This window comes from Myotis daubentonii, chromosome 17 (genome assembly GCF_963259705.1).
Source record: "Myotis daubentonii chromosome 17, mMyoDau2.1, whole genome shotgun sequence".
NCBI lineage: Eukaryota > Metazoa > Chordata > Mammalia > Chiroptera > Vespertilionidae > Myotis > Myotis daubentonii.
The window spans coordinates 37,235,740-37,250,711 of record NC_081856.1 but is presented as its reverse complement, the minus strand read 5'-3'; the positions used below and the strand labels follow the sequence as shown (position 1 = coordinate 37,250,711).

The window sequence follows — 14,972 nt, the reverse complement described above, 5'->3', positions numbered from 1 at the left end:
CGGGCCGCCGCCGCCGCCCCGCGGGCCTGCCCCGCGCCTCCCGCGCTCCCACAGCGTCCTCGCACCCAAGGCCCCGCTCACCTCCTTGACGGAGAGAAACTCAAGCAACGGGAAGACTAGATGCCGATCCAAAAAGTGAGCGATGCGAGTGGTCAGGTCGTACTCCGCCATCTTGCCCAGGAAAAGGAGAGGCTCAGTCCACAACAACTTTATTGGTAGCGCCGACGCGCGGACAGGCCCCGTGGCGCGCATGCGCAGTGGTTCTACTAACCCCGGGGCGGGGCGGGGCGGACTCCCCGGTGCTCGGAGTCCGAGAGCGCACGCGCGGGGGCTCTGGGCTGCTTAGGGACCGGGCGGATCGGCGGCAAGTTCCGCCTGTTTGAAACGCTGTCAGTGCCCTACGATCCATTCCGTTCATAATGCTGAAGCCTCAGAATTGCCGAAGCAATGCAGATTGCACTGTGAGGGGCCAGGGGACAGGATAACGAGGACCCCGCTCTCCAGAAAGCCACAGGCAAGGAGGAATAGGAGCTTTTATTTGGCAGATGGTAACCGCTTTGCAAGCGTTGGTTAAATTGTTTCTAGACAGAAAACAAGTACGAATGTCAGATTATAGGAAGAGCCATAACTTAGCGGGGATGGTCGGGTTGGGCCCTTTTAATGAGGGGTAGTTAGAGAAAACTCGGGTGGGAATGAAAGTGGTTAGAGAAAACTCAAGGTGACAATTTACCTGAGAGTGGTGGTAAGACAAGGAAGTAACCCAAATTCGAGCCAGGGTAAAAACATGCCTCATGGAAGGCACAGCAAAAACAAAGGCCATGCGGCAGGAGAGGACTTGGTGTGTTTCAAAACGAATATCCTGTGCGAGGGAAGAGTGAGGTTAAAGATGGTGAGAAGGGCCAGGTCATGGTTAAGGTAAGGACCGTGGGTTTTTTTATTCTAAGTGCCCTGAAGTCTCCTTTGCTAGTTCCTTTTCATCTTTCAGGCCTCTTCATTGTGGAGTGCCTTAGCATCGTACCTCGTACCTATCTAGGCCCTAATAGCATTCACCCTCATGGCTTTAAATGAAATGTACACATTGACAACTCTCAAAGTATAGCCCCAACACAGACTGTTAGTTAACCATGGACCCGCATATAACCAACTGCCTACTTAACATCTCAACATTAACATACCCAAGCCAAAACCTCCCCATTTAGCTCATCAAAACCTGTTCCTTTTGCACTCCTCCAACTCAGTGAATGCCAATTCTCTCTGTCCCGGTGCCCAGACCCAAAACCTCGAAGTCATCCTTTACTTTTTCTCTTACACTCTCTACATGGAATCCAACAATTCCTTTGGTTCTCACCTTTAAAGCATATCCAGATCCAATCAATTCAAACCACCTCCAAAGTTAACCCTTAGTCTAAACCATCATCATCTCTTGCTTTGATTTTTGGAATGGCCTCTTCACTAATCACTTTGCTTCCCTTTTTTTCCTCCTATGGTTTATTCTCCATACAGCAGCAAGAGTAACTTTTTAAATATATATATATTTAATTTATTTCAGAGAGGAGAGAGAGATAAAAACATCAATGATGAGAGAAAATCATTGATTGGCTGCCTCCTGCATGCCTCCTACTGGGGATTGAGCCCACAACCCAAGCATGTGCCCTGACCAGGAATTGAACTCTGAACTCCTGGTACATAGCCAGGGCCAGAGTGACTTTTGAATCTCAAATTGTGGCCCAGGACACTGTGGCTCAGTTGATTGCTGGTTGAATTTCCAGATGTTTCTCTCTCTCTCTCTCTCTCTCTCTCTCTCTCTCTCTCTCTCCCTCCCTCCCTCCCTCCCTCTCCTTCCTCTCTAAAAATCAATAAAGTATTCTTTTAAAAAAATCAAATTGTGCTCAAAACCTTCCAAGCCTTATTATCTCACTGAGAGTAAAAGATATGTCTAATAATAGCCTAAAAAGCCCTAGTTCACCTGGACACATTACCTCTGTAACTTCATCTTCCCCATCTCTTCCTTTTGCTCACTCTCCCTCAATCCTAAGCAACCACTAATCTACTTTTGGTCTTGGTAGATTTTTCTATTCAGGACTTTCATGTGAATGGAATCATATAAAATGTGGCCTTTTGTGTCTGACTCTTTTAAAAAATATTTTTCGATTGACTTCAGAGAGGAAGGGAGAAGGAGAGAGAGATAGAAACATCAATGGTGAGAGAGAATCATTGATTAGCTGCCTCCCACAGGTCCCCTACTGGGGATCGAGCCCGAAACCCAGGCATGTGCCCTGACCAGGAATCATGACCTCCTGGTTCATAGGTTGACGCTCAACCACTGAGCAACACTGGCCAGTCTGTCTGTCTTTTTTTACTTAGCTAATGTATTCAAGGTTCATCCAAGTTGCAGTATGTATCAGCACTTCACTCCTTTTTTATGGCCAAATAACATTCCATTTTTTGGATATTGTTTACCCACTCATTCATTGATGAACACTTGGGTTGTTTCTACCTTTTGGCTACTAAGAATAATGCTGCTGCAAACATTCATGTACATATTTTTATGTGGACATATTTTTTCAATTCTCTTGGGTATATACCCAAAGGTGGAATTGCTGGGTTATATGGTAAGTCTATGACTAATTCCTAGAGGAACTGCTACACTGTACTATAATTTTGCAAGATGTTACCACTGGATGAAAGGGTACACAAGATTTCTCTGTATTGTTTCTTACAATTGCATGTGAATCTGCTATTCCAGAATAAAAGTTTAAATTTAAAAACAATTCCTGGAATTTGGACTTAAGAAGCGGATACCTATTGGTGACTAAAATATGGAGGGGGTGGGAGAAGACTGTCAAAGGAGTATATATGGGTGCTAATATCAGGAATTCTATTTGAGACAGAATAAGATCCTTATTAGATACTAAGAGGTGATGTATAGTATGAAAATGGAAATACTATTTTGGATCAGTTGATATAGTTGTTTCTCACTTACCAAGCTTGTAAACTTGAACATGATGTTTTCAAGGATTTGAGGGTATGATATGATCTCTGCCATTGTGCCAATAATACTGTGTCATTTACATATTGTTAGGAGAGCAAGACTGAATTCCCATGAAGCAGAAAATACATGATAGTATAGGCTGCTACCCTGTGGGGAATAGTCTTTATAGTATCTAAGAACTGTGAAATGTCAGTTGTAATCTGAAATTTCCTGGAATCCCAGGGAATAAAGTTGTAATGTAATATAGAGAGGAAAGAGGGAGTTAAAGAACTAGCAAGAACTGAGGCTTCCAGTAAAAGTGACCTATGACAGAGGAAGGAGGGAAGCAGGTCAAAGTGTGGAAACTTGCCAAAAAGGATCAGAGAGCCATCTTTAAAAAATCAAAGAGAAATAAGATGTAATTTAATTTGACAAATATTTTTAACTTTTATCATATGAAAAGTACTAAGCTAGATATAAATGGGAATATATTATCACTCAGAGCTAGTCCCTGGCCACAGAAAGTGACAATTACTCATTCATTCTATATAAGTTGAATACTTACAATGTGCTAGGCACTGTTCTAGGTCCTGGTAATTCACCAGTAAAGAAAAGAAACTTATATTCAAGTGGAAGAAGACAGATTTAAACATATGAACAAATATATACTTTGTTAGGTGGTGATAAGTGCTATGAAGACCAATATGCAAGTTAAAAATTAGAGAATTTTGGGGAATTTAAAATATATATAATTTATATGCCCTAACGGGTTTGGCTCAGTGGATAGAGTGTCAACCTGTGGACCGAAGGGTCCCTGGTTCGATTCCGGTCAAGGGCATGTACCTTGGTTGCGGGCATGTCCCCGGTGAGGGGTGTGCAGGAGGCAGCTGATCGATGTTTCTCTCTCATCAATGTTTCTAACTATTCCTCTCCCTTCCTCTCTGTAATAAAGTGGTCAGGGAAGGCCTCTCTGATAAGGTAAAATTTGAAGAGACCTTAAGAAAGTGAGGGAGCCTATGGCTTTCTAGAGGAGTAAAATTCCCAGGTGAAGCAACATTAAGTGTAAAGGTGCTGACGCAAAAGTTGATGGAATAGCAAGGAGTTTAGAAATTCAAGAGCTGATTGAACAAGAGGAAGTGTGGTAGAAGATGTGAGAGAGTGGTGGACCAGATAATGTAATGCTTTGTCGGTCATGGTAAGGACTTTGCCTTGTATTCCGAATGAGGTGAGCAGCTATTGGTGGATTTGGGGCAGAGAAGTCACATAATCAAAGTTATGTTTTTAAAAGACCACTTTAAGAAATTGAGGGTAGGGGGTTGGGGAATAAGCATTAACAGATACCAGTTAATAGACTATTGAAATAATTCAAGCAAGAGATAATGGTGGCTTAGTGGTAGTAGTGAAAGAGTTGTGGTAGTAGTGAAAGATTTTTGGACAGTAGTGAAATTCTGAATGTATTTTGAGTGAAGAGCTAGCAAAATTTGCTAATGGATTAGATGAGAAAGAGAAGAGTCAAAGATGATTCTAAGGTGTAGATGAACTGAGAGGCCATTTGCTAAGAAGAGGAAGGGTGTGATAGATACATGTTTTAGAGAGGAGAGAAATCAAGAGTTTAATTTTGGACATAGTATGTTTGGGATGCCTATTAGACATCTAAGTGGAGATACTGATTTGGCAGTGATGCATATGAATCTGGAATTCAAGAAAAAGGTAAGAACTGGAGATAGAAAATTAGATCTTATCAATGTATTAATGAAATTTATACCCATGGGACTAGATGAGATCAGAGTGTAAATGTGCTGGGAAGAGAGATGAGCAGGGCTAAATCTTAGGCACTTCAGTTTGTAGAGATCGGAACAGTTCAGACCAAGTGAGGAAGCCAGAGAAAGACTGGCCAGTAGATGGAGGGAGAGAAGAGGAGGAGCAAGAGAAAGAGGTGTCCTAGGCACCAAAGGAGCATAGCGGTCTAAGCATCAAGAAGCAATGAACCATGCCAGATGGTGCTGTTAGTTCAAGATGCCTATCAGCTTTGAAAATACTCAGTTTATTGATGACTTTGATAAGAACAGTTTCAGTGAATGGTAGATGAAAGTCTGCTTGGAGTGAGCTTAAAAGATGGGAGGAAAGGAAGTGAAATAATATATATAAATAGATCTTTTGAGGAATTTTACTAAGAAGGGAAACAGTGAAATGTAGTGATAGATATGGGGTCTAGGGAGAGTGTCTTAAAATATGTGTGTATGCTGATAGACATGATACAATATGTATTTAAGTAACTGTAATGGAAAGATACAATATGAGATAGGAGATATAGGAAGAGCATGGGTTCCAATCAGACTGGCCTCAAACAGATTCATTCTCAAGAGGATAGAAAAAATGGAGGAAACTTGCAGATTGGATGTTTTCTGTATTGGGACTGCTGACTTTTACCGCAGATATGGAAGAGAGTCATGCAGGTGGTTCAGGAACAATCTGCACACTGTAGAGACACAAAATCAGGAAAATGTAAGAAATATTTGAGAAAGACAACTTGGGAAGTTAGCTGAAGATTGAAGACTATTAGGGAGAATATATCAGAAAAGAAAGACCAGCACCAAATACTAAAATGCCTGTGTGAGGAATTTGAAATTTATCTCAGGTCCTGAGGAACCTTAAAGTATTTTTGAGTACAAGAGTGAATGGTTCAGTCTGTGTTTCTGATAGTTGCATTGATAGTGGATTGTATAGATGAAACGCAGCCAGGCTGTGGAAGGTCTTCAAAACCAGACTAAAAAACTGGGATTTGATCAGATAAGCAATGGGAGCCTCTCATTAAATTCTTAAAAAAGAAAAAGACATGAAGGCAGTGTTTTGTCCTTTAAAATTAAACTGGAAGTGATTTACAAGATGGTTTAAAGTGGTGACAGATTGGAAACTCTGCTGATTTGCCTGGCTTTTCGTCTGGAATTTTCCTTGCTGGTTTGTGAAAATATCTTGTTTCTTTTTATAAGAGAAATTTAGCCCCAAATGTGGAAAATTTGACTTTTTGCTTAGGCTCTTCCTAGTGTTTTAGTTTAAAAGAGAGATTACATTGGAAAGACAGGCAAGGGCTCACCTGGTAGTATCTAGGTGGGAGCAAGGTGAAGACTTCGATTCTCATATACTCGTATTCCTCAAGTGTTATTGAATGCTTTCTATTCGCTGATCACCATCTCAGGCTCTGGGGAAACAAAGAAAGGAAATGAATCCCAGCCCACAAGGAGATTACAGTTTCATGGGGGTAGCAAGCATGTAAAATGTAAACTAATTCATAGCTCAGTGCGAGAGAGTCTATGCACAGAGTGCTCCTGGGATTTAGGGAAGGAAGTAACTTGCTACCAGAGAAAGTTGGAGCTGAATAGATGTTGCCTAAGAAAAGGGCAAAGAATGTTTCAATCAGAGAGAAGAGCAGGTACACAGGCTTAGCCCTGAGAAAAGGCATAGTCATTGAAGGCTCTGAGAAGGCCTTTGTGCGTATAGGGTAGCATGTGTGATGTCAAATGGCAAGGCATGAGTCTGCACATAGGGTCTATAGTTAAGGGTGCTGTGGAATCTGCTGAGAAGTTTGAATTCTACCCTGCAGGCCAGTTTTTATGGTGACTCTCTTAACACCTCCTTTTGATCTACTGCTCTTTTAGTCCAGGCTCTGATCATTTGTCACATAGACAACTGTGGTAGTCTTCCAAAGGATCTCCCTGTCCCGGGTTCTGCACCTGTCTACCTGTCCTCTCCCCTGCTGCCTGGGTGATCTGAATGCACATCTAGCACTGTTATGAGTTGAATTATGCCCCACTCCCGGAATTCAGATGTTGAAGTCCCTGACCCCCAGAACCTTAGAATGTAACTGTATTGGGAGGTAGGGTCTTTTAGGAGGTAATTAAGTTAAAAGGAGGTCATTAAATGGGCTTTTGTCCAATATGATTGGTGTCCTAATAATAAGAAAACATTAGGACATAAACATATACAGAGGAAAGACCATGTGAAGACACAAGGAGAAGATGGTCATGTACAAGCCAAGGGGAAACCACCCTGTAAACACCTTGATCTTGGACTTATAGCCTCCAGAATTGTGAAAAAATAAAATTCTGTTGTTTAATCCACCAGATCGGCTATACTTTGTTATGGCAGCCCTAGCAAACTAATGTACTTTGCACTTCCTATTTCATATGGTATAAAGCAAAAACTTCTTAGCATACTCTATAAAGTTCTTTAGGACTTTGCTGGGGTCCAACCCCAGCAGGTCCAGGGGTCCCCAAAGGTGTGGACGGAGTTGGCGAAGAAGGAATGACACGGAGACAGCGTTCAGTTGATCAGCAGCCTAGCCAGGATCTCTAGCCAGGATCTCCAGCCAAGTTCTGGTCTGGATCTCCAGAGAGGTTCTGTTGTCCATGTTCTCTTGCTAGGTTCTCCAGGTTCTCCAGCCAGGTTCTGTAGCCATGTTCCCTCGCTAGGTTCTCCAGCCAGGTTCTGTCCAGGTTCTCCAGCCAGGTTCAGTCACTAGGTTCTAGTCAGGTTCTCTTGCCATGTTCTATCCAGGTTCTGTAGCCAGGTTCTGTCTCTAGGTTCTTCAGCCAGGTTCTCTCACTAGGTTCTGTCTCTAGGTTGTGTTGCCAGTTTCTGTCCAGGATCTTTTGCCATGTTCTCTCCAGCAAAGTTCTTCTGTCTCTAGGTTCTGTGTAGGTTCTGTCTTCTAAGTTCTGTCTTGTTACATCTGTATTTATACCAGTTGATTCCAATCCTATCAATCTCTATTCCAAAGGTTAGGGTGTTTCTTATCTCCATTCCAGGGAGTAAAGATTATGTAGCTTAAGCATGATTGTTCGTAATTAAAGTGATTAATTACCCACCTGGCACTTAGTTAAGAGGTTTTATTCCCTCCCTAACTTCAGGGGAAAATACCTACCTGGGGAAACAAGCTTTTTCAGAGACCTTGGTTAAAACACATAGTGCCAAGAAGGTGAGCAAACATATTAAGAACAGTATGCCATATATGCCAGGTCCCTTGAAACAGCAAGCATGGACCGGCTCCCGGCAGGACTTTATCTAGAATCCTACACTTCTTCCACGCTGAGCTCTGCTTACACAGGTCACCAAGCCCATGGTTTCGTGCCTTGTTCTCCAGCAGCTCTGTCGGTCTAAAATGCCCTTCTACCCCTCCCACCCTGTTGACCACCTCTTCACTTTTTAAGACCCAGACCAAGCATCATCATCCCTATTCTGTGTTTCCCATTAGCAGAGCATATCTGAAGTAATCACTCCCTCCTGCTCCACTCTGCTGGCAACAAACTTATCTCAGGGCCTTAATGTTTGAGCCCATTTTTAAAAACATGTTTCCTCCTACTAGACTAAACATATTGAGTAGAATGACTATAAATATCTGTTATAGATACAGTTCCTATCTTAATTCCTAGTACATAAAAAGTACTCAAGAAATGCCGTCGAAATGAATAAATATGCATAGAACCTGGATGTCCAGACCACATCCTTGAGAGAAATTCATCCATATTTTGCAATAGTCTATTGTAGTGGATACATTTTTATTTTTAAAATAATTTTTAATTGATGTTTACAGAGAGAGAGAGAGGAAGGGAGAGGGATAGAGAGATAGGAACATCAATGAGACAAGAACATCATCTCGGCTGCCTCCTGCACTCCCCCTGTTGGGGATCAAGCTGCAACCCAGGCATGTGCCCTGACCTGGCATCAAACTGGAGACCTCTTGGTTCCTGGGTCAACACTTAACCGCTGAGCCACGCTAGCCAGACTATAGTGGATACATTTTTAGATGCTCATGTCTGATTAGCTCTCTTAAATATTTCTAAATAACATTATTTTTAATCCAGCCACTCTGTTTATATACTGCATGGAGATGCCTATTGCATTTTAATATGTCTGCCTTCTTTAGTTATAGTTCCAGTTTGTTTATTCAATGCACATTTATTCGATCCCTATTCTGTGCTAGACACAGTGCTAGATTCTGAGGTTAAGAAAACAACTAAAATGCTTTTCATACATAAAAGAACTCATGGTTAGGCAAAAGGGACAGATCCATAAACCAATCTTAGTGCAGTGGAGTAAGTGCCATGATAGAGATGTGCAGGAGGCATTAGCAGAGTCCTTTAGTTACACGGAAAGCACAGACACTTCTTACATCTAGGTGTTTGCTAACTTTCCCCCCCAAAATAATTATTGCTTCTTGGAGAGTTAGGTGACTTTTTCCTGACCTTGTGGTCTTGCTCTGGAGGGATCTTATTGGAACGCCACCTCGTGCCTGTGTGAGAATTTCCAGAAGCCTCAGTCGTGCTGTCATCTCATGAAAGAATCACAGAGAGAAGGCGCCTTCAGAAGACTTAAATCCCCTTCTTTCTTCACTTATCACCTCATATAAAGCTGGGATTGACAGTTGATTCTACTCCATTCTGGGACCTTGTGGTATGCAAAGTGAAGGATGTTGGACAGAGGGATTTATCACTGCTCTTTCTCACCAGTCCCCAACACCAGGACCTGGAATGTGGAAACCCCATTTTTTGGGAGAAAATAGCAATTCCCAGTAGTTAGGAGTATCTGAGGGGAATCTGAAAGAATTGTGATGAATTTAAGAGGTGACATGCTCATATAAACAACTTGCCACCTCAGAACATAAAATACCTACATATCTGTTTAAATACTTCTAATTCTGTTTCTTTTATATAATATTCTGTGTCTGTGTTATCTGTCTTTAAAAATTCCTGCAGTCCAAGTAAACACTGCCTGATTACCAGACCAATGTGGTTAGTTAACATACTGGTAGAAATACAGTGATACTGAAATGCACTACAGACTTCTAACAATGACAGTTATCATTTGAACACAATCTCTTGTGTCATAGCAACCAGCTTCAATTGTCTGGCTAAAAATCTTATTTAGCACTTATTTGAAAATTTTGATGCATAAAATGTGGGCTCTTTAATAAAGGCATTTTAAAGTAAAATTTCCATGTTACCATAAGTTATGACCTCAAGTCAATGCTAGGATCTACTGAATATGAGGGAATGAAGCTAGTATTGTATGCAAATCAAGCTTCTTTTGATCTAGTCAACAAAGAAAAAGTGAATATTGAGATGATGTAGGGAGCCAGGCAGAATTTCAGCCTGGAACCCAAACAGGCAAACAGGATTTTCCAGGGACTCCAGAGGCCCAAAGCAGAAGAGTTCCCTAGGAAAAAGAGTAACAGTGTTCATCCTATGGCATATTGTCCTATTATATTTACTTATCTGTTTACATGTCTGTGTCTCCCACTAAACTATGACTTCTACAAGGTCAGGAATGGAGTGTATTTATTCTATACCCATGTACCTACCTTTTGGAGGAAATAAAGAAAATTGAAAAAAGGCTGTAGGTATTCCCAAAGAATAATAACAACTGGGATTCATGGAAAGGCATGTGAGAATTTTAACATTATCAAACTAACCGGATGATATGAAACTATGGGGTATGGTTAGAGAAGTCTTCCCTGATCTTGCTATCTAGAATAGCTACCCTCATTTCATTACCTTGTTTATTTCCCTCCCAGTGCTTATCACAGTCTATAATGATCTTATTTATATGTTTACTGGTTTACAATATTCTCTCCTTAAGGTAATTCTGTGAAGGCAGGAACCTAATCTGTGGTCTTGCTCATTACTGCCCAATAACTATTTGTTGCATAATAACTATTTGCTTTGGATGAATGAATATATGTGATTTAGGGGGAAAATATGTTTGTTTCCTGAAAATTTCTACATGATAGAAAAAAACTAATTTACCAGGATACAGTAGGCACAGGGGGAAGTAGAACTATTGAAAAAGGAAAGAATATGACTCCTGGTATTTGGTTTCTGAGAAGGCGCTCTCCACTTTTTATCCTCCTAAGTGGCAATGGAAAATTAACTCAATGCCAGGGAAAAAAGGGAACTGGCTTAGTGGTATTCTTATCTTTTATTGTGTGGTATTCTTATCTTTGAAGGCTTTTCTGAGTCCCGAAGGTAGGAAATGAGGGAGCCAAACACCATTTATTTAACTAAAGCAAGCATGTCAAACTCACGGCCCATAATGAATATTTTTGCAGCCCAGCCAATATAATGGTATGTAAGAAACGTTTTAATAAAAATTTTGTAACTTAATTTTTACAATATCCTGTTATACATAATTATTAATTACGAACTACAACGTTTGCTAATGACTGATTACTATAATCCCGTTGCATTAATTTCCCTTATGCACCTTATGTGTAGGTGCACCATTTCTCTTCACTAATACTAGCAGCAAATATTTTAGCAGCAAATATTTTAGCAGCCGATTGCCACATCATTAGTCTTAGACTGACTTGTTTGGTGTGCGCAACAGGAAATGTTTCACTTTTGGAGAACAAGAAAAATAGGTTTATTTGCGTTACACTTGTTAATTTGTGCAGTTATTTAGTGTCTGGTAAGTTAATGTTCAAGAAAAAATATTAATTTTTATTAAAATGTTTTATGATTTTATGTTAACGATTAGTCATTTATTTCAGCCCTCTGTATTCAGCATGTCTCTATCAAAATAAACCTTCATTTTTATGAAAATTGAAGCTTTTGCATTTTGCGGCCCACATAGACTTAAACCTTGTTGATTTGGCCCGTGTTAGCCTTTGAGCTTGACATGCTTGAACTAAAGTATTCTGTACCTATCATGTGACAAAAACTGAGTAGGACCACAAGATACAGCGATGCCTAAAAGAAAGGCTGGTAAAGCAGCAACAAGTAAAAAGCGGAGGCCTTGTCTGTAGCAGCTGGCAAAGATCTATGTACTTGCTGCTCTTTCTCATTATTTTCTGTTTGAAGTTTAAAATAATTTCTTTTATAAATGAAAAAAAAAATCCCCTTTTTCCCTTTCTGTGTCTTTTAAGGCATTGTTGTGTTCATTTGCCCTTATATCCCTTTGGTTTTGTCTTTGTTTCAGAACTGATTTTTTCCCTTTACTGTATTTCTAATTCTTTTCTGCGTTCTGTCATGTCAGTGCTGAGCTTTTCTAGCTCTGATTTATGATGTCCTTTCATGTCTTGCTTCATTTTCTTCATGTCCTTTAGGCTTGTTTTGAAATGGTAGATTACAGTTTGGAGCCGTGTTGTGGGCACATCTTACTGGCCTGCTTTCCTTGTCTGTAGGGATGTTAGTTTGCTCCTTTAAAAAAAAAAATTATAATTTTGTGTGGGATTTCCCTCGACACTCTCCTTGTGCTCGTTTCTATGCAAATTAGTTTTTCTTGTGAACTTTTGCAGGGAGGTGGGTGGAGAAAGGCTTTCCTTCTGTTGTTTACGTGTAGCAGTCAAAACCCTGGTGGCTTGTGCACTGGGATTCCCTGGTCCTGTTTCCAACCCCCTGAACCTTTACTTTGTCCCAGTTGTACAGGTGTTGCTGAGATTTACTGCAGCGCAACTTCTCCTCCTCACTGTGGGGTCATATCCCAGTTCCGAGCACCAGCCAGTCACAGCTTTGGAGTTACGGGGGGGGGGGGGGGGGGGGGGGCTGTGCTCCTCCAGTCCCTGCAGTCTACGCGGGCTGCAGCACCAGGCGAGAGCGAACAAAGCTCTCGCTCCCACGCAGGCTGAGTGCTACCAACTGCTGAGCCTGCAGCACCCCCGCGGGCTTGGGGGCCAAGCGCAACTGCCACACCTGAGCGGTGACCACCTGTCCTCACCTGCTCATCCTGCACAGACCCCCAGGGGTTTGGCTCCACCCACTTGTTTTTTTGGGTTCCCTAGCTTTGCTGTAAATGTTGCCCAGGCGTTTTAGCTTCGCCATATATTAGTAGTTGCTGTGTTTTTGTAGTTGTTGATTTGCTTATTTTTGCTTTTGTTTTGTAGGACTTCAGAGATTTAAACCTGGGCTTCCTCCATCTCGCCTGAATCGCTGTCAACTGCCTTTAAAGCTGGGAAAAGCCTTGCACTAAGAAAATAGGATTTTCCACACAGGCATTTTGAACGAAGGAGTGGACCTAAATATTCATTAAATGTGTTGCCCCTTTCATCCCTGTCAACACTCCCTTTACACATAGCAACTTATTTCTTTCCTAACCAGTTCTGCTCTGGTCAGCTTTGCCCGAGCTCTCCATGTTTGATTTAAGTCATCTCCCTAATCTGCAAATATGACCATGTCCCTCCCCTATTCCTAGGGTATAAATCCTGAACTCCTTCCTTGACAGGTCATGCAAGATCCACTATAATTGGGGCCTTTCTCTCTCTTTTGTCTGACCTCCTGATGGTTAACCTTCAAACCCTGCATATTAATACTACTGGACTGCTTGTGATCATATATATATTGTTTCAAGACTCAGTGCTTTTGTGCATCTTATTGCTTCTGCCTGAAATGCCTTTATTCTTCTAATTCTTTTTAAAAAAATATATTTTATTGATTTTTTACAGAGAGGAAGGGAGAGGGATAGAGAGTTAGAAACATTGATGAGAGAGAAACATCAATTCAGCTGCCTCCTGCACACTCTCTACTGGGGATGTGCCCACAACCAAGGTACATGCCCTTGACCGGAATCGAACCTGGGACCCTTCCGTCCGCAGGCCGATGCTCTATCCACTGAGCCAAACCAGTTAGGGCTCTCCTTCTAATTCTTATTCAACTTTCCAGACTTAACTGCCTTCCTCTGGGATCTCACAGCATCTTGTACTTCTTGTCATAAACCAAGTAAAATACATATGATTGGCTAACGTGTCTGTCTCCTCCATTGACAGTACACTAGGAGCCATATCTTATTCCCCTTTGTGCCCCTACATCATGTACAGTGATGTACATGTAGATATTACTAACATTTTCACCGCTTCTTGCTTCCACCTGTTGTGTGTGTGTGTGTGTGTGTGTGTGTGTTTGAATCATTTTCTCTGCTCCTGGTACCTTAGTTATGCCCTATTTTATTTACCACCATGGTATGTTAAAAGGAAAAATATCAGCTTTCTCGCTCTGACTCAGACACCACTTCTGAGCTTTTGATTATTCAGCTGCTTTGGTAACATCTACACTTGCATGTCTCCCAGGAATCCAAAATCAAGATCCGGCTATCCTCCAGTGTTCCATTCTTTATCAATGGCACCTTGTTGAGTATGCCAGAAAGTAGAAGTCATGCCAACTCATTCTGTTTTCTAAATTCCCCAAACATCAGATGGTTGTATATATATATTCATTCTTGACTTGTTAAAAAAAATGTGCATTAAAACACTGAAAAAATAAATCAGTATATTAACAATGGTTTGGTGGTTTCATGTCTCCCCGTTCTTTGAAAGTTTTCTACAGAAAGGATGTGGTACTTACATAAGGAGAGAAAAGATGCTAATGTCATTTTTTGGAGCAGCAGAAAATTTTCAGTCAAATTAGACATGCTCTGGCAGCGAAAATCCCCCTACCGTTAAGCTGTACAGACTGTAGCACTCTGCTTCACCTGGTGGCAATCAAATTCCAGGAACAGACCTGAATCTACATTTTAAATAGTATCCTCAGCGAAGACTCCATCCCTAAAATTGAAGGAAACATTGTCTTTTAAGGTTCTCTATCTTGATCTGGTTGGTGGATCATGGCTCTAACTTAAAAATTCCAGATTTTTGAAATTGGGAGAACAACAGAGACTTTCTACTAAGCCTTATTTTTCTGAATTAAAAACACCAACTATTTTTACTGTGGAGTGATTTCATAACATAAAGGGCACTTCAAAATCCTGAAAGTATAATCTCAATAAACAGCAATCCCTAAATACATTTCATTTTGCCATGAACTGATGGAAACTTCATTTAGGCAACTCTGGTTCAAGGAAGGAGAAAATAACCCTAAAACTTAAAATTACTCAGGGACAGTAAATGTCATAGACATTCATCCTCGGTAAGAAAACCACCTAGATTTTCCAATACAATTATCTTGAGAGTAATGGAACATCCAGAGTGATGAGTCAGTCAGGCTCCCTTTATGGGCTGAGTTTGTCCAGATGGCAG

The 14,972-nt window shown here is 41.1% G+C and overlaps 1 protein-coding gene and 1 long non-coding RNA gene across 3 annotated transcripts in view; one reads left to right on the top strand and one right to left on the bottom strand.

The window, feature by feature from the left end:
• EIF3E (eukaryotic translation initiation factor 3 subunit E) overlaps positions 1-239 on the bottom strand; it is a 47,645-nt gene extending 47,406 nt beyond the window's left edge. For both annotated transcript variants that reach the window (XM_059671910.1, XM_059671911.1), the window contains exon 1: positions 82-239. In XM_059671910.1, the coding sequence (XP_059527893.1) occupies positions 82-171 (90 nt within the window). In that variant the 5' untranslated portion in view covers positions 172-239. The remainder of the gene's footprint in view (positions 1-81) is intronic.
• Positions 240-356: 117 nt separating this feature from the next.
• LOC132219611 (uncharacterized) lies at positions 357-14,744 on the top strand. Its single transcript, XR_009449528.1, has 3 exons — positions 357-915; positions 10,974-11,091; positions 12,849-14,744. It is a non-coding gene; the product is annotated as an uncharacterized LOC132219611 (long non-coding RNA).
• Positions 14,745-14,972: the final 228 nt, after the last annotated feature.